This window comes from Notamacropus eugenii, chromosome 5 (assembly GCF_028372415.1).
Source record: "Notamacropus eugenii isolate mMacEug1 chromosome 5, mMacEug1.pri_v2, whole genome shotgun sequence".
Lineage (NCBI taxonomy): Eukaryota > Metazoa > Chordata > Mammalia > Diprotodontia > Macropodidae > Notamacropus > Notamacropus eugenii.
Genome location: NC_092876.1, coordinates 44232003 through 44251405, shown reverse-complemented (window position 1 = coordinate 44251405; position 19403 = coordinate 44232003). Strand labels below are relative to the sequence as shown.

General features: G+C 46.0%; 2 protein-coding genes across 17 annotated transcripts in view; one reads left to right on the top strand and one right to left on the bottom strand.

Annotated features, from left to right (window-relative positions):
• The window catches only part of CHD5 (chromodomain helicase DNA binding protein 5), a 146577-nt gene extending 136185 nt beyond the window's left edge, over nucleotides 1-10392 (top strand). For 6 of the 8 annotated variants that reach the window (XM_072608706.1, XM_072608709.1, XM_072608708.1 and 3 more), the window contains 3 exons: nucleotides 7-170; nucleotides 401-515; nucleotides 4939-10392. In XM_072608706.1, the coding sequence (XP_072464807.1) occupies nucleotides 7-170; nucleotides 401-515; nucleotides 4939-5057 (398 nt within the window). In that variant the 3' untranslated portion in view covers nucleotides 5058-10392. Of the gene's footprint in view, nucleotides 1-6; nucleotides 171-400; nucleotides 516-630; nucleotides 685-4938 lie in introns of all 8 variants that reach the window. The other 2 variants (XM_072608707.1, XM_072608710.1) reach the window with 2 other exon arrangements.
• A 990-nt stretch (nucleotides 10393-11382) lies between these two features.
• Nucleotides 11383-19403, bottom strand: part of KCNAB2 (potassium voltage-gated channel subfamily A regulatory beta subunit 2) — a 198118-nt gene continuing 190097 nt past the window's right edge. For 6 of the 9 annotated variants that reach the window (XM_072608693.1, XM_072608696.1, XM_072608694.1 and 3 more), the window contains 3 exons: nucleotides 18200-18288; nucleotides 17600-17675; nucleotides 11383-17377 (listed from right to left, as the gene is read on the bottom strand). In XM_072608693.1, the coding sequence (XP_072464794.1) occupies nucleotides 17343-17377; nucleotides 17600-17675; nucleotides 18200-18288 (200 nt within the window). In that variant the 3' untranslated portion in view covers nucleotides 11383-17342. The remainder of the gene's footprint in view (nucleotides 17378-17599; nucleotides 17676-18199; nucleotides 18289-19403) is intronic. The other 3 variants (XM_072608695.1, XM_072608697.1, XM_072608690.1) reach the window with 1 other exon arrangement.

The window sequence follows — 19403 nt, the reverse complement described above, 5'->3', positions numbered from 1 at the left end:
TTGCAGTACTGAACCAGCTGGAGGAACTTTTGAGTGACATGAAGGCTGACGTAACCCGCCTGCCCTCCATGTTGTCCCGGATTCCACCCGTGGCTGCTCGTCTGCAGATGTCTGAACGTAGCATCCTGAGCCGCCTGACAAACCGTGCCGGAGATCCCACCGTCCAGCAGGTCAGGCTGGCCCACCTGGGCCAGAAACCTTCCCCTGGGGCTCTGTGCCCCCAGTATTCCTAACAGATGCTCCATCTGGGGGACTCTGCCAGGGGCCTTTTCCCTCCCTCTCTCTGCTTATTCCCACCCCCTCCATCGCTGGGAGCCGGCAGGCTAAGCTGGCTGCAGGGTGAGGTTCTGGGTGGAGAAAGAAGAGAGGCAGCATTGAAACCTCAGTCCTCGCTCTCCAGGGTTCTTTCGGCTCCTCCCAGATGTACAACAACAACTTTGGGCCAAACTTCCGGGCTCCTGGACCAGGAGGGATTGTCAACTACAGCCAGATGCCCCTCGGCCCCTATGTGACTGGTAGGTTGGACGTATCTAGCCCATCCTAATGGAGAATGGTTAAGCGGCAAATTTCAGGGGACCACAAACGGAACCAAAGGCCAGTAGGCAAGCCAGATGTTTTCTTTCTTAATAGATATTTAGCCGTTTTCAAGATTTTCCTCTGTTGCAGTTCTCATTTCCAACTGAGGTAAGGTGACCCTTATTTCTCTCTGCTAACCACATTCTATGGTTCCATTCTCCAGGGGTTGTTTTTTTTTAGGTCTTCCATCTAAAGGGACAGCCAGTTCTGCTTCAGGTAGAGTTAAAGAGGCAAGGCAATCTAGAATATCTTTGATCATCATTAAAGTTGGAAGGAAATCTAGGGGTCATCTGGTCTAATGTCCTCATTTGAAAAATGAGGAAACAGAGTCCCAGAGACTTGCTCAAGGTCACAGGGAGTGAATGGCAGAGCTGAGATTCAAATTCAGGTAACAGGATCTTAGATTTATAACTGCAGGGGACCTCAGAGGTAATCCTGTCCAGTTACCTTATTTTACAGAGGAGGAAACTGAGGCCTGTGGAGGTTAAGTGACTTGTCCAGAGTAAAGGACCAGAATCAGAATTTGAACTAGGGTCCTCTGATCTCAAAAGAAGTACTCTTTTGACTATCTCATACTGCTTCAATGTTCTATCCTTTTGTGAGTCTCCCCTTCCCCCAAGTATCTGTGTCCCACTGTGAATGCCCCCAGCCTACCCCTCTTTCCTCAAAGTTCCTCTTATTACCTAGTGGGTCTTTCTTTCAAGGATCTTAATCTTGAGATCACTAGTGTCTAGTGCTATTTAGACAGAACTGAAAATATCTAAGCAGCGAAGCTCACATTCTCACCATTGTCCTGGTTTGCTGAAATCTTTGCACCTCTCTTAAGAGAAGGGCAGATGTGGAACCAGGTTGGCCACATCTAATGGAAGAAGTACGGCAGGGCTTCTCCTAGGTTGGATCTCCAAGAGGGTACTGAGTCTTCAAGGCATTGGCTCCTCTTTGAGCCCCAAAGTCTGCCTGTAGGATCCATTGGGTCTCTGGAACCCCATGATGTATGAGTTAGCTAGGAAGATAACCTTCTCTGTATCTACCCCTTGCCCAGCCCCTCTCAGGCTACTGAGCAGCATTTATTAAGCACTTACAATGTGGTTAGAATCTTGTCGAGGCTCTGCTAGCCTTTTTTTTTTTTTAAATTAAGACATAAAAAAATTTATATTCAACTGATCCAGATCAAAGAGATCCAGCTTTGGATGAAGTGGGTTCAAGTCCTGCCTTTAACATATACTGACTGTATGATCCTGAGTAGTAATTTACCTCATCAGTGCCGTCAAGCAATTCTCTAAAGACTGTAAGTTGTGCATTATTACTAGAAGGTGTTTCCTTATCTGGGAGTTCCCTATGTCAAGGACATCATAGGTCCAGTATCTGTTCCCATTCAGCAGGCTTTTATAATGCCTATATGCCCAATACCCAGCACAGTGTAGTCACTTGAATACTAGTTGATGATACCCTTTATATCAATCCATTAGCAAACGTTTTTTAAGTGCCTCTATGTACTGGCCACTGTGCTGGCAATGCCCTCAGCCTAGTCATCCTGACTGCATAGTCTTCCTTTACTCTAAAATTCATTATTCACATCCGAAATCCCCATCTCTTCCTTTTACATTTCCTTATCTTGAACCTTCTCCAAATTTCTCCTCCACACCCCACTGCTTCTTTCCTGTGTGACCTTGTCCCATCCCCTTTCTTGGCCTTAGTCTCCTTATCTGTAAAATGGGCTAGCTGATGATAACAACGACTGTAGCTAGCTAGCAGCATTATGGCACTTTAAGAATTTGAACAATGCTATCCACATTTCCCCTAATTTGATGCCTCCAGGATTCCACCCAACTTTCTATCTATGAACCTAGGAACCTACTTTCTTTGTTTTCTCCTCTAGACTTTTATCGTAGCTGTGCTGGTGGCTGAGGTCTTATTTTGACCTCGGGTACATAGCCTGGTTGGGGCTTTGCTCAACTAGACCTCGGACTGCTAAGATCTGAGCCAGGATGGCACTCCATTAGGCGGGGGTCACTGACCTCTTGCTCTATTCTGTTTTGCAGTCCACTGGGTCAGGGTGCCTGGGAAAGTGATTTATGGAAAGGCCCCATGGTGCCTAGCCAGGATACTACAGTCAAGGATTACTCAAGCTCAGTGTTGGTTTTTGGAGCTGGAGGGCCAGATGGGAAGAGAGGTAGGGAAGACAGCAGTGCCACAGGCTAGGAGCTGGAGGGAAAGTTGGGTCCTTCATGACACACCAAGTCAAGCCCTCATCAGGTGCTGTTGTGTTGAGACACATTTCTGGGGGAGCAATGAATGAGGTAGTTAAGTAACCAACCAGCTGGTAGGTTTGTTTGTGACTCTGTGTGCCTGTTTCTTCCCATCTCTGTGTTGAAATGCAATCTGTCAATGATTCATCACTGCCCATTTAGACTCATGTTGTGTCTCCATTTATCCATGTGAATGGGGGCTCGTACCCGTGTGCCTTCATTTTGTCTCTCACTCCACCCAAACCCACCATGGATTCTGGGAGAGTTAAATTCTGTGGAGAAGGATGGATGCCTGCAGACCATGTGGGAAGAAGGGGTGGGTGATGTGGGTGGAGGTGGGGTGGGGATAGTCATCCCCCAGCTTGGAGGGAGCAGAATTCACGTTGACCTCTTTTCTCTCTGGGCTTCCATCTTTGTCAAGCCTGGGTCTCTCCAGTGGAGCATGGTGTCATGGCTGGAATCAAGACAGTGGAATTCCAATCTTGCCTTTGACACTTTGAGACCTGTGTGACTCTTGGAAAGGCCCCTAATCTTTCTGAGTTTCAGTTCTCTCATCTAGAAAATAGGGATAATAATGCCCATCAAATTCTTCCTGCGAGACTTGTGAGCTCTGTGATCCAATAATGACCCCTAATTTCCCTGAACTTATCTAGAAAATGGTCCTAATAGAGAAAGGCTATAAGGTTCCAATGAAAAAAATGTAGCTAAAGTACTCTCAATGTCATTTATTATCATGGAGTTGAGTTCAGGTGACTCATTTTCTGCCCAGAAATAGCTGAGGGAAGGTATCATGGTTAATCCTCTCCCTTCTTCCTTCCTCATCCTAAGTGGGAGGAATGAAAGAGCCCCAGGCAGGTCCAGGACATCTTTGGGTCAGTCATCTTTCTGCTACATAGTGATTTAAGGTTTACCAAAGAGTTTATACCCATGATCTCATTTGATTGTCACTCAGTCCTATGGACCCTAGCAAATATTCCACATTCCCTACCCTTCCTTCTCTGCCCCCCTACCCCATGAACAAACATATTTAGAGATGTGGAAGTGGTTTACCCTTCACCACTGAGCTAAGAAAGGGTGGAGGTAGAATTTGAATTCAGTTCTTATGCATCTAGGTGTGGTGCTCTTTTCCCAGGACACTATCCTGCTTCTGTAAGTTTTAGCTCTTCTTTGGCTAGAGGAGAGACACCAGGGGCCTGAGGGCACCCAACTGTCCTGGGTAAGGGGCAGCTACAGGGATCTTTGTTGGAATCTTGGCAGAGGCCAGGTGAGAGGAATATCTTGAGTCTTGGAGCAATGGACAGCCCTTGCTCTCTGGATTTCTGAAGCCTAAATAATGCTCTTTAAAGCTTAAAGTCAGGGTTTCATATCTCTCTCTCTTTCTCTCTCTCTTTTTCTCTGTGTCTCCCTATATCTTTCTCCATCTATCTCTAGCTAGCCATCCATTTGTCTATCTATATTCACCTATTTATCCATCCATCCGTTTATCTGTCATTTCTCTATCTCGCCACCCATTTATCTATAATCATCTATCTATCCATCCATCTATCCATCTATCTCTATCCATCTGTCTATATCCATCCATTTATCTATCTATATTCATCTATCTTCCATCCATTTATCTATCTATCATCTATCTATCTACATGTCTGTCTTTCTGTCTGTCCATACATCCATCTATCAAAGATATAGAGCTAGAAGGAACCTTAGAGGTTAATTAGTCCAACCACTCATTTTATGAGGAAACTGAGGCCCAGAGAGGGGAAGGGATTTGACCCAAGTCACACAGCAATTTCATATGATCATAGACATATAGTTGGAAGAAACCTTAAAGATCAATAAGTCCAATCTTCTACTTTTACATATGAGGAAACTGAGACCCAGAGAGAGAGGAGAAGAAACTTGACCAGAATCACATAGCTAGTAAGCATCTGAGGTGGGATCATCTGGGAATGTTCTTCTGAGGCCAGCCCCTGAGTGTCATCAGTTCTGATTTGGGGAGTCCTCTCCAAAGTCATTTCCTTCTCAGCAGTCAGAAAAACTCTAGGAGCTGGCAGAGATCAGTGGGAGGGGGGGATTCAGGGTAGTTAACACCTCCCTCTCTGTGTCCTTACAGCCACGCCCACTGGGCCACCTGCCAGCCACCCTGACAGAAAAGGAGTTGACTCCCTGAAAGATGGTGCTGCTTTGGGACGAAAGGGAAAACTCAGCGATGTCATCTGCATTGAAGACTAAGTCCCAGCCCTCATGGGTCAGACACCCAGAAGTGCCACCATGTCATATCTCAAGTGTTCTTCAAAGAAAAAAAAAAGGGAAAAAGGGAGAAAAGGAAAAAAGAAAGAAAAGAAAAAAGAGAAAAACAAATAGCAACTGAAAAACAAACAACAAACCCATTTCCAGAACTTCTTAGAAGGGATTCCATTTATTTGTACATCTTTTGCACTTTCTTATTGAAGACTCGAAGAGTTTGTCTTGATAAAAGTTGAATGAATTATGAAGGATTATAATGTTAACAGTATTTATGTCTCTGTTTTTATCAACATGCATAAAATCTAAAGGGAGACCTCACTGGAGCCCCGATTTCTAGACTTGTGGACCCCACCTGCCAGTGAGGACAAGGCTCAGTTTTCTTGTGTGGCCTCCTGCTTGGCTCCTGACTCTCCTCACCATCATTGTGTTTGAGCAGCTGCATGCACCTTCTGCCCTGTCTGCTCCTGTCTGTTCTCCTAGCAGCACCTCAGGTCTTGTTGGACCACAGGCTACAGGCAGGGGCTGGCCCAACCTTCTGGCCTCTCTAGCGGAGTTCTGGCCCAGTCTCATGTCTTGTCCTGGCCACCACAAAGACCTGTTCTTGGGATAGGGTTAGCAGAATGCTTTTTTTTTTTTGCCATTTCTGCAAACTCTCCCACCTGCTGATGGCCCAAAGGCCACCTGGTATATTGTAAGCTCTGCCTGGAAACTCTCTGCTGCAGGAATGCTGATGGAGACAGGGTTCAGATCACCAGACCTGTGGTCAATCCTAAGGACCCAAGGGTTCATCTGTAAGAAGGTGTTGATTTATCAGGCCAACGCACCTTCCAATCCTGACCCCGCTGAGCCTGCCTCACATGCCATCATAGTTCATCATAGTGATACTTGGAGTCACTCTCATGGGTTGTAGAAAATCTGAAGACAGGGGCTGAGGCTTCAGGGTCTTAGGATAAGAGGAGGTTCCTGGTGAGGGCAGAGGAGGTTGTATGCAGCCAAGGAAAAGGGCTTGGAGAGACACCATTTTTTCCTGATGTTGCTAGAAAGTTAATGTTGATTGACACCAGCAAGTTGAGGTCAATTTTGGTCATCTTCAAGGCTGACAGATGGAGAAGGGAATGGACTTATTCTACTGGGGCTCAGTGGGCAAAACTAGGAACAGTGAAGAGTAAGAACTTGTGAAATGGTCTATTTGGACTTGATGCCAGGAAGAACTTCCCAACAGTTAGATCTGTCCCACAGCAGAATGGGTCACATTCAGAGACTAGGGGTTTCCCCTCATTGAATACTTTTGATACTAGAGGGCCACTTGTTGGGAGATTCTGTAGAGGAGACATCTTCAAATATGAGTTGGACTAGATGACCAGTAGAGGTCTCTGAAAGGGTGAGGGATTGTAAGATTCAGTGATTCTAGGAAGGAGGGGCTCAGCAGGTAAGGAATCATCAGGCGGGATAACAGGAGCAAAGATTCTCCTTGGCCTGGAAGTTTAGATCCTGGTCTGTTCTGAGGAAGGCGGGAAGGTAAATCCTCTGGATCATTCCCATCCTGAGAGCTGGAACATGCTTTCTGTAGCTTCAAGAGTTCCTTTTCTGCCCCTTTGAACAATCAAAGTCTTTACATATAAAAGGAGATCCTAGGTTACATCTTCTTGCTTCCCAGTTGCTAGTTTTCTCCCTCAAGATCTAATTGAATCTCTTTACCAGGTGAGAGAGGAAGGGGGTGGACCCAGTGGGTTTAGATATCGGTGATTACTGAGGAGAAGGGACATAGTGAACATAAGAGTAAATCCTAGGCCTTGCTTCTAAAGAGATCTCTCCTTGGGAGAGACTGAAGGGATCTGATTTCACTTCTGATTGAGGGTGGGAGGGAGCAACAGTAAAGGCAGGTGTTAATTGAGTGCTTACTGTGTGCCAGGCACTGTGTTAGGTGCTATCAATGCAAATACATAAGTAAAAATAATCCTTACCCTCAAGGAGCACACATTCTATTAGAAAGGATATAGCAAGTTCTTGTAGGGAGTCATCTGGGTATAATGACATCTATTGCTGATGTGACCTGCAAAGAGCGATTGGCCTTGGTTCTGGGCCTGGTTCTGCCACTTATTGGCTAGCTGGGTGACCCTGCCAAGTCACTTTTCCTTGGTCTCCTCCTCTGTAACATGAGAGGGTTTGACTCCATGATCTCTAAGGTCCCTTCGTAAATCCTCACATTTGGGATCTCTTGTGCCAGGATAGCACATGTATTTGGGGGAGACTTCCCTATTTATTGAATTAAGGAGAAGCATTTCAAGTTTAGACAGAGGCACACAAAATTGCAATGTGTATAGCAGATTAACCAATCTTGACTGCCTAAAATGATGTCCATGGGAGGAAGAGGCCATTTTAACTCCATAGTGGATCACTGGAAGCTATTTCCATAAATGTTATGTTCTTCATTTAGTAGTATCTCCTTCCTTGAATGCATCCTTAGCTCAGGCTGACAGGTGTGTGTGTGTGTGTGTGTGTGTGTGTGTGTGTGTGTGCATGCCTGCTGCAAGGTCACTCTACCCTGATCTTGTCCTATGGACATTTTTTTTCCTTGGCCAAACATTAAATGTCATGCTTTTCCCATCATTCTCTAGGGCAGAGCTCTTGCTAGAGAGGTTAGAAGTTGCCAAATGGCCTGAGATGACAATATCGTTTACTGCCTTCAGACCAGTGCTCTGGCATCACCTCATGAAGTCTTTGCTAAATAGCTTGAAAAGGCTCAAAGACCATTGGTGCCATGTTGGTATGTTGGGTTATCCATTCCTTCCTATCAGGAGTAGGCTGCCCTTGACTCAATGAATGGATCAGTGGTAACTCTCCCAATCAGGATTGCTGCTTATTTCCAGTGTGCTTTTCTTTCCTTCTTTCACCATTTTCTTGTTCCTCTTCTATCCTCCTTTTATTTGTCCCTCTCCTTTTTGCTGTTGCTTTGCCTAGAGTCTTTAGTCGTTACTCTGCTTTTCAGGGTTAATGAGATCCTGTTCCCTGCCCTCCCCTAGAAGAGACCCAGTGGGCTATGGTCATCAATGACCACATTCTTTGCCCAGCCTGGTGTTTGGCAAGCTGAATCCCCTGGGGTTGTCAGATAGACCAGACCTGAAGGGTCTTCTCATTTTAAATGAGGAAGAAAAGTCACCCTCTGTCCAAAGTGGAGGAAGAGAAGTCAAACTGTTTTAAATATCTCTATTTGTGTCATTTTCAAGCTTTCATGCAAGCAGACAGAGTTTGAGAGCCCTGCTTCTTGCATGGTGTGATTATAAGCCCATCTGGGGTTTGACCCTAGGCAAAATCCCTTCCTTTCTGGGAACCTCCATTTCCTTATCATTGGCCTCTGATGTTCCTTCCAGCTCTGAATCAATGTATGCTCCTGTGATGTTTCTTTCATGGTATTATTACTTAAATCAATGACATCTTGTGCTTCTATAAGGCCTTGGGGCTGAGAGTCTTAAAAGGATCTGTTGACACTCTGTGTGTGTGTGCGCGTATGTGTGTATGTGTGTTTGCGTGTGTGTGTATACTTTGTCAGGCCGTGATAGTTATTTTTGGAACTAGGGAAAATTAAACCAGACACATCTTTGCTCTCCCAATGTATTCCATGTTTCCATTGGCCCTCCCTTCCCTTGCCAATCTATCTCCATGGGCCATAAATGGATACAATTAAAAAACTCTTGTTTAATCTTTATCTTTGGGAAAATCTCCTAGAACCTCTTTTCTCTTCCAGAGTGGCTTTTATTAGTGACTTTGCTGGTTTTGAAATTGTGACTAAGTGCCAGGCTTATGAGAAGGCATGGGAGACTCAAGGTTGAGGGATTGGTCCACCCCATCCCTTGGGTACCACCACCTCATGCCCTTAAGATATTCATTGTAATTAGGCAAGGAGGGATAGTCTTTTTTCTCTTATGTTCCCCAAATCTGGGTTTCTCAATGATGTAAAAGGCATATTGCAACTTGAATGAAAGGGATTTGATTAGGAATGAATCAATAAATGGAAGAGCCTTTATTAAGTATTTGGCATAGTGGATAGAAAGCTGGCCTGTAAGTCAGAAAGAACTGGGTTCAGATCTCACCTCTGAAAATGTGTGTGAGCCCTGAGCAAGTCTCCTATCAACCAGTTACCTAAGACCTGCAATGAGAGTTCCCTGTGCCAATAAAATCAATGGTCTGGTCTCTATCCCTATCCTAAGCACCTGTTGTGTGCCATAAATATAAGGAAGATCATTCTTGTCCTCAAATAGCTTACAAGGGGGAAGCTGGTATGGGGAACAGTGGAGACTAAAGCATGCTTTAGAGGAACCAGCCAAAGAAACCAACAGTGAATCTGCCCAGCATGGGGAAGTGTTTAGTGTTTCCAGCTGAATGGAGAGGAAGGGTTAGGATGGGCAGGACCTCTTGGAAGCCAAAGGATGGATGGGCAGAGCCTCTAGGGAGCCAAAGCAGCGTAAAGATGCCAGGAAAAGTGGCCAATGTCTGGACTTCTCTGCCTTAGTTTAGCAAAAGAGCCCCAAACTTGGTGCCAAGCCAGGATGTTGCCAGGGTCTTGGGGCAAAGTATCTGCACCTTGAGCACTCCCGTCTAAAGCATATTTTGTCGAGGAAATTGGCGACCCTCACGTTTTATGTAACCTGATGTTTACAGCCCAAAGTCATGAAGTTTTTGTGTTGAGAAATTTGTCTTAATTTCTAGATTTTTTTTTTTAAAGGGAAAAAAAGTATTTTTTTAGGTATGATAACACAATGGATTCACGGGTGTATGTGTTTGTGCTTGTGTGCGATATAAGCTCGTCGAGTAAGTAGTGATTTGAGACCTGGACCTTCTTCTTCCTCCTGGCCTCATGGCTGCTCACAGGAGACTCATTTTTGTCAAGCCCCTGGAGCCAGGAAGCTGACCAAATACCCTTGGCTTAGAAATCTAATGTCTCGCTCCTCCAGTGTGTAATCTGGGGCAACCAGTGTTCATAAGACTGTTCATTGGTCAGATGGTTTCTTTCTTCTTTCCTTTTAAGCACCAAATGCTTCATTCCCAATGAGGTTTGGGCATCCCATATCTGGGCCTGTGTGAATGCTGGTGGGGTGAGATCAGGCAGGTTCTCTGCCCTTGACAGAGCAGCTCAGAGATCCCATGGCCACCTTGCTGCCATGATTCCACATCTGTTCTGTTTGCTATCCTTGGCTGCACAGTGACCAGGCCTTTTGTAGGAGGGTTGACAGATACTGTAGCCGACACAATCACATCTACTTTGTACTCTGTGTGTATTTGTTTTTGTTTTCTGTGTTTTAAATAAAGCCTTTGAGAAAGGAATAAATCAAGAGTTTGGCTAAGTATCTCAACAACTTGGGGAGAAACCCCCAAGGCTCTCCTACTGGGTAAGAGATGTTTCGGTCTCAACCTCACTGTTCCCCCCTTCTTTCCCTCCAAAGGATCTGGACTAGATTTATCCAAAGTTATAACCAGAAGTTTTTGTGGAGGGAAAATGGTGCAAAATCCACCTTAATTTAATTGGGGGAGGATGGTAGAGACTCAATGATGCCATCCCACCACTGATAGGGAGGCTGGGGAAAAGAAGCTGCCATCTGGTAGCTTTTTATATGAACTAATTATTAGCCTTTCTAAATAGATTATTAAATAGATAAGTTCAGTTATTTCTGTTGCTGAAAGACTGAAATCTCTCTTAGCACTTCTCTGAATTCGATGCCCTAGGGTCAAGAAGCCCTGACCACCTCCCTTTAGTTACAGGTCTGGCCTTGTCTCAGCCCATTGTGGCAAAGGAAATAAGGAGATGGATGTAGCAAATTATATTGTTATGGCACATCCAATGTTATGAAGAAGGAGGTATGTACACAGAGTGGATATACCTAGGTCTTGGGCAAAAGGCAGATAACTGAAAATATAGGGACAGCCCCCTCCCCCTGCCAAGACAGATACTCTACAACTCTTTTTGGTGAAGAGTAGGTGGTTTGTCTTCTTCCCAGGAAGCTAAAAGACATTTCAGTCTGTAGGCTGAATTGACTGCGGTGCAGTCGGAGGGGACAGGGTGGGGAATGTCTGCAGAAGGTCTACCAGGGTCCCTGGGTCCAAATTGTTTCAGTGTGAGGCTGGGAGACGGGTCAGGAAGTCCTGGCTCTTTCCAGGACAGGATGTGGGTGGTCCCATTCTGACCTTCATCCCAGGGGCTTCTACTTCAAATAAGGAAATACCTCCCCCTGCCCCCCATGCTCCAACTCCAGAGAGGCTTAGAGCTAAGGTTCTTGGGGAAAACCAGGAGCAAAGCACTAGAAACAGCAGTAAGTAAGGCTTAATATTTTATTTTGTCATTCCATAAATACAATGGCTGTATCTCAGTCTGAATCTTCACTTAGAAGTGCGATGTAATATGGAAATTTGTGCCTAGATAGGTTATGCAGTTAGCTTAGAAACCAGTTTATATTTATGTGTATATATGTATATATATGCATACATATATACATATGTAACATATATTAGATATAAAAACCAAAGAAAAATAAAAGCACATTATTTACACGACATGAATTGAACAGAAGAAGCGAATGCGGCACTCCTGTCACTTGGGAGACCAAGGTTTGGAAAGGAGTCACCATCATAAGTGATGCTGAATGGGAATCCATGGATACCATTAACTTCATGATTAGAGAACACTGGAAGATGGGAAGGCGAGCTTCAAGCCAGCCCTGTCCCCCTATCCCTGCCCACCCATTCCACCTGTGGCTTAGCCCAACTCTAGACTCATCTGCCTCCCAGGCTTTTACTCTGAATCCTATTTCGAAGGTTCTTTCTTGGAGATCCATAGACTTCTCAGATTTCTAGGGCTTCATGAATTTTGATGGGAAAAAACTATACCTTTATTTCAATATAATTGATTTCCCTTATAATCTTATACATTTTAATTTTGCATTTAAAAAAGATGATTGAGAAGGGGTCCAAAGGCTTCACCAGATTGTCAAAGGTAGGGTCTAAAACAAACACTGAAAAGGTTAAAAATCCCTGATTGGATAGATAGCTTTCTGGAAAGAGAATTTGTTTAGCTTCAGACATTGAACAGTTTTCTCCACTTGAACTCTGGGTTCCCTGAATAATGCACACCCAGGTTTAGAGAAAGGAGAGTCAGAGATTGGAGCCAGCAAGACAGAGGAGGGGAGGTTGGCAGAGCATTCTCCCTCCCAAGCTCACCTCCTTCAAGACTTTCCGGGGGCAGAGTTCTTCCCCTCTCCTTCACCACTTGTTGGAGTGTTCAGAGGGGGCATGTCCTTTATGTTAGCTAGACTGAAGGAATGGCCAACGGAGGCCAGGATTGCTTTCCAGTGTCCCCATTCCCAAGGCTTACCTTCCCCCAAAGTTCATGTACTTCTTTTATGCATTGGCCCTTTGGCCATTTTGAAGGGGAAGTGGGGAGGACAAGGCCAGTGTGGATCCCTGTATGTACTGAATACATCCACCTCTAGGACCAGAATTGTAGTGTTCAAGTTGGAAGGTGCCATCCCCCCTCCTCTAAGCTGTGACCACAAAGTAAGAAACACTGCAGGAGACATGTTCTTTATGACTGACTACTTCTGTTGGCTTTATGAATGGTGATATTTAGGAAGTATTTAGATTTATTTATAAATATTTAGGAAATAATAGTTAGGAAATGGTTCATATTCAATACTGTATCCCCCAGAAATCAGACCCCAAATCCAGACTTAACTAGACCCCAGAGCTATGATATATTTTTTCTTGGCTGCCTACCCTGTTCTGTCCTGGCAGACTCCCCTCCTCCCCAGGATTCCCACCTCCTGTTGCCTTTGTGGTTTCTTGCTTACTCCCTGGGCCTAAGCCGGCTTGCTTTTAAAACCTTCTGAGGATGGTGGGGAGGGTGTGCTTCCCAAGTCTCAGCACCTGTATCCATGGCTGAACACTTGAGTTGGTGAGCCTAAATCACAGGCTAACTGGCTCAAGTTGACAGATGGGCTGAGGAGCAGGGGGGGTGCTACCCTGGCATTAGCAGGGGCACCCTCCTTCCCACCTTGAGGCCCATTACATTTGGGTAAAATAACCAGGAAGCTAGCTAGAGGATCTGGTTTCTAATACTGGCTCCAACATGTACTAGCTAGGTAACATTACTTAAATCACTTCAACCCTCTGGGCCTCAACTCTTTATCTATAAAAGGAGTTTTGTTGAACCCAATGAAATCAAGGTTAGCTTTAATCAGGGGTTCTTAACCTGAAGTCCATGAACTTAAAAAAAAACAACTGTATTTCAGAATAATTGGTTTCTTTGGTAATCCCATGCATTTTATGCATTGGGAAACAGTCTATAAGGTTTACCAGATTTTCCAAGGGATCCATAACATAAAGAAAGGTTAAGATTCCATAGCCTAGTTAGTCTCCAAGGTCATTCCCAGCCCTAAATCTCATGTCTCTGGACATCCACATCCTTACCAACACTGAAATCCTACGATTCTGATCCTAAAGGTGGACATAGCCAACGAACACTGGGATGGAAGCCCCACTGGGCTTTTCATCAGTACTATGTTTTGGAGCCATTACCAAAGATTTCCTTGGGACTTTCATATTCTCTCATCACTCTATGGAGTTTATTGCCAACCAGAGGCCATCCTGGGGTCCTTTCTGGCTCAAGCTCCTGCCATAGCTGATATGATGGTGTCAAGCTTTGACCAAGGCATGGGTAAGCAGGAAACTCTCCTTTCTGGCAACAGATACTATTGGAAGGGGCCATCTCATGGAAGAAAGACGAGCCTTGTTCTGCTTGGCCCCAGAACGCAGAACCAGGAGACAAATTTAAGTTCAATGAAAGGTGGTGGGCTCAGCCTCACCAGAGGTCTGTAATGATCACTCATTGGGTGTATTATAGAGAGGACTATTGTTCAGGTCCTGGTTGGGCTAGATTTATGCCAAGGTCCCTTCCAACTCTGAGATTCTATGGATGCAGGGTGGTATGAAAGGCCTGGGTCTTCCTCTAGCCTCCCTTGTTCTGGAGACACCATCATGGGACCACATTGGGTGGTGCTGGTTCCTCAAAAGCCATCAAGTCACTGAATCATTGAGTCAGTGTTGGAAGGGACATGCACATGCTCAGTTCTACAGATCAGGAAATGGGCTAAAGGATTACGGGTCCCTTGACCAAGGTCATTAGTCCCTACCCTGAAGCATGTGTTGTACTCTGGGAGGCTCATGGCACCACAAAAAAGCAATATGGGTTATACCCTCTCAGGAATTTAATTCATGCTAAGTCCATCCCTGGAAGTTCTGATTAACTGCCCCCGGGCACCCAGGATGGTACAAGGCTCCCAGCCCCTGGCAGTAAGTCCAGAGATTGGAGCTTTGTGTTTGGGCTGACCCAAAATGTCTATGCCCTAAGGCATGTTTCCTTCTTTGTTTCAGCATCTCTAGTACTTAACACTATGTGCCTGGCACTAGGGGAGTTGGTTCTCTATAAATGTTTGCCGCTGGACTGGTTAACTGAAGAGCACAGAGCTCACTGCTCAGCCCTTCAGGGCAGAGGTAGGCGCAATGCCTCAGAGAGATGATTCTGTCTCGGAGCTGGAACAGAGGGTACCTGGTCACTGCTCACTGTTCAGCACCAACCTTCTGCCCCTTTCTTAAAGATTACTGTCAATACCAGGTTTCTAATGGAGAGGGCCAGGTAGGGACTTCTCTTACAAGACAGACAGAGGTGGGTGGGCATCAACAGGGAGATGAACACCTCCATAACTAAGTGTGCCAATTAGCTTCAGGGATGGTTTCTAACCTGAGTTTTCCTCCCCTTTTTTCATAATCCCAATGGTTAATACAGTGCCTGACATACAGGGAGCTCTGATTTACAACAGCCCAGAGTGGCTAAGGAGCACCCAGTGATTTTGATAGTGGTTATTCAGAAATTCTTTGCTTCTCTTCTCCCCTTTCCCCATCTCTACGAAGGAACGGTTCATTGCTTGTTACTACTGCCTACTGGTGAGCTGGGAGAAACTCCTCAAGAGAGACTGGAATAGACTGTTAAGGGAAGGATTGAGGGCCAGCCTCTCTCCTGTTCCTGGGCAAATCCAAACCATTTACTAGTGAAATGTCTGGGTTTTAATGAACTCATGTGGCTTGGTTCATGCCAGTTAGCATAGGCAATGTTACTATCTCTGTCCAGCTCCTCCTGACTTTTTAGCAGGTCAGAGAGGAGAATTTCTGGGAATACCATCTTCTCAGAAACATAAAGTAGGGACAGATGCACTCCAGACATGGCCAATACCTAAATGGCCATTGACACTGGGGGCAGGGGAAGGGAAGAAAGATATGACTGAAGGGGGAATGTGACTTCCAATTGTCCTACATCCTTTCTTTTATCAGAATCTCATGATGTACTGTGGCTACCAGCTCCTGTCTGAGGATTGAGGGATGGACAAAATCAGCCCCTGTGAGTGTTTCCTGGATGGCCTGCTGATTTCCTGCGAAATTTGGATTTTCACTGTGTTGTATGTGTGTGTGTACATGTTTGTGATGTTTTTAGTATGGAATTGTATGGGGTAGAAGTCAGTCTCTGGTTAAAGTCTCAAAGGTAGCATGGAGTCACATCTCTGAACCCCAAGGCTTCTATTTCTGAGAGTGAGCTGCCTGGATTTCTAGCCACTCTGCTCCAGGCCAGGCCATGGAGGGAATAAAAAGTGCCAGGTGCCCCCAAGGTCTCTGGAACCACACTGAGGAAGGGGAACAGGACTTGGGTGAGAGCTAACTGGGCCATGGTTACCCTGGAGAGATGTGAAAGAAGGGGCTGTCAAGCCTTTTCCAGGAACTCATCTGCTGAGAGGGAGTCAAGAAGATTAGCTCTGTGTGGAAAAAGAGAGCATAGGATAGTGGAAGGAGTCCTAAACAGGGGTCAGAGGACCAAGGTTAATCTGCCCCCTTGTGTCACTTCACCTCATTGGGCCTCAGTGTTCTCATCTGCAAAAGGGGGTTGGGTCTTTTCTATCTCTAAGAGTCTAAGCCTTGATCTTCTTATCTTGGGGTATTATCCAATTACTCCAAACTGTCATTCAGTCTCACAAAGGAGGATAAAGTGGTAGTGGGATAGAGGGAATTATATCAATTTTGGTGAAGGACACTTCAGAGATGATCATTCTCTCCAACTATTTTGGAGATGTGGCTGGTGGATTTCTTTTTGAAACCCTCCTTCCTTAGGATATGATACATGGGAAACAAATCAGGGTCTCCTTCCTAAGTGAGGGTCATTTCTAAGAGGGTTCCTAAAGCACAATTCTCATTTTCTCAGATGACTCTGGATCCACTCTGCTGACTGTAACTGGGTCCAGGTCAAAGGAGGCTGGGGAGATTGGAGATGTACTTTAAAACTGAACTGCAGGGTCACATGAGAGGAGATCTCCGTATCCTCCAAAATCACAAATCAAGCCTGAAGTCCGGTGGGTGGGCCTTCCCAATAAGTGAGAATGTGGGACAGTGGTGGGTGGTAGGTGGGAGCAAAGTACTGTTTGAACAAACCCTACAAACCTGGGTCAGTGTTTTGTTGAGAAACACACAAAAGAATTGACAGCAATCACTGAGAGAGATCTGATGGCAAACTGTACTAGCTGTGGAGTAAAGGGAGGGGAAGCCCTCTTATTGCCCATCTGGTCAACACAGAAATTCAGGCTAGCATGATAAACTACATTTCATAAATACATTGTGTGTGTGTATGTGTATGTGTATGTGTGTGTGTGTGTGTGTGTGTTTAAACAGAAAAACAACAAAGTGCTCGCAGACATACACCGATGGGGGCTTTTCCAGGAAGAACTCACCACATCTCTGATCAGACAACACAAACCAGTTCTAGGCTAGGACCTGGTTCAGAGAGCCTCCTTTTGATGAGGCAGAGGAGGAGGGAGGGGAAAGCTTGGCTGTCTTTGTCCAAGAGGATGAGCTGAGCAGAGATGGCTTATGGAGGGTGGAGAGCACACTGGAGGAGCCTTCCTCAATCGGACGGTTTCTTGAGCACGAAATAAATTTTATTATAGTAAAGCAGCGTATGTTGTCTCACAGCAACGTCTGAAAGATCTTCCCTTGGACGTGTCAATGTGGATTCTTGGATGCAAAAGCACAGGCTCCACCTGGCTTCAATAACAGCTTAAGCAAGCGGACAGGAGACCAGGAGGGAAACAGTAACTGTCCGAGCAGATCCAGGGAGGGGGGAGGGAGGATTAGGACCGGTAGTCCTTTTTGCTGTAGGGTTTATTGCCCAAAATACTATCAATCTCATGGATGATGGAAGATGACAATTTGGGGAGCACCTGCAAAGACAAACAGCCTATGGGTCATGGGCAAACAGGGTATTGCTGGGATCTCACATTATCCCTCCAAGGAATCAGGGTACAAAGTAATGTGGCTGAGAAGTAGTGGATGGAAACTGTCGGTCTAGGCATTTAAGCAAGTTTGGGGGCACAGAGGAAGGATATGACTCTTACAAGGCAGGGAGGGTGGGATTAAAAGAGCAGGTCCCTTTGAGGCCTAACCTTTGGCCAGTGTTTGCACCCTCCAGAAAGATGGTCCCCTTTCTGCTGCTACTCCACCAGCGCAAACCCTCAGGACCTGTGAGAAGAACCACATGCTTCTGGCTGAGAGATGGAGAAAAGGAGGGAATGAAGTGGCCTAGAATTTTTACCCAAATCAGATACAGGACACAGAGTCTACAGACAGAGCTTCCTGAAGTGTCCAGTAAGAGGACTCTCCAAGCTGATCTCTCCTGTCATTGGCTGTTGGGTTATTATGGTGCCTGTAGCATGCCAAGCACTGGCCACCACATTACCTTGGCATGAAGGGGCTGGAAGGATGACCAGTGTTTTTTCACTGAGACCCAAGGAAAGCTTTTCCTGAAGCTGGAAAGGGAGTAAGCTGGAGAAAGGCTTTTAAGTTAGCTCTCAGCTCTAAACTAAGCCTGCTGCCCCCCAGCTTGAGCCTCTGGGAAACCCTGTCCTGCGGCAGGTAGTCATGGGGCTGCGCCTGCCTTGAGAGGAGGGAAACACAATGCTGAAGAAGGGTGGCACTGCCCCTGGGCCCTGGACTGTGTCCCCAGCCTCCCCCACCCCAGCCCCACCAAGCACTGGAGCACTCACCTGTATGGCACCAATGTTCTCCATTAGCTGGTCTGCATTGGAGGCCCCCAGCAGCACGGAGCTGACACCCTCGTTCCTCAGACACCAGGCTGGGGAATTCCAGAAAGAAGATGAGTCAGCTCCACTCAACAAGCATCTATTAGGCTTCTATTGTGCCAGGTTTTGGAGGCAGAGAGCCAAAAGCAAAACGGGCCCTGCCCCCAAGGAGATGACATTCCCCGACCATCTCATCAGCCTGGACCCTGCCAGGAGGACCAAGCTTCCCAAGTGCCCTCTGGAGCCCTGCTGGCCTGATTGCTCAGGGGTCTGCTCTGGCAGGCACATGCCAGCCCTGTTTCCCTTCACTCCTTCTGTTCAGCCACCTGTTGCTGGCTGTGCTCCAGGCCCCACCCCCTCCCCAGGGACCTAATCAGCTCTACCAAGGCCCCAGGAAGGAGGGGTCACCTTCCCCATGGGCTTCATTCACTGACAAAGGGACCTTCAGGACCAGCGTGCCTGTCTCTGGCCGGTTCATTATGTTTTGTCTCCTGTTATCAGAAATGGCAACTCCTTGGGGGTGACTGGCTTTTCTTTAGTATTCCCTCCTCAAACCCTTATCCCTTAGCACTTGGTAAATCCATAATAATGTTTTTCCTTCCTTCCTTCCTTCCTTCCTTCCTTCCTTCCTTCCTTCCTTCCTTCCTTCCTTCCTTCTTCCTAGTGGCATTAGGTGGTGCAGTACATAGAACACTGTGCCTAGAATCATGAAGACCTGAGTTCAAATCCACCTCAGTCTTGTACTAGCTACATGACCCTGGACAAATCACTTAGACTCTGTTTCAGCTTCTTCATCTGTAAAATGGGGATAATCACAGCACCCACCTTCTAAGGTTGTAGTGAGGCTCAACTGAGACGAAATCTGTAAAGCACTTTGCACAGTTCCTGGCACACAGTAGGTGCCTAATGGATGCATGTTCCCTTCCCTTCCTTAGTAAATACAAAACAGATACACAGCAAACACACAATAACTTCAGGGAGCAGGGTAGGGAGGGCACTAACAATGAGGGGATTGGGAAAGCCCTCAAGGAGAAGACACCAACTGGACCTAAGTCTTGAAGGGAGACAGATTCCAAGAGATCCAGGTGAGGAGAGTGCACTGTCCAGGTAAGGGGTCAATCTAGGCAAAGGTATGGAGGTGGGAGATTGGATTGGCAGGTATGGGGCC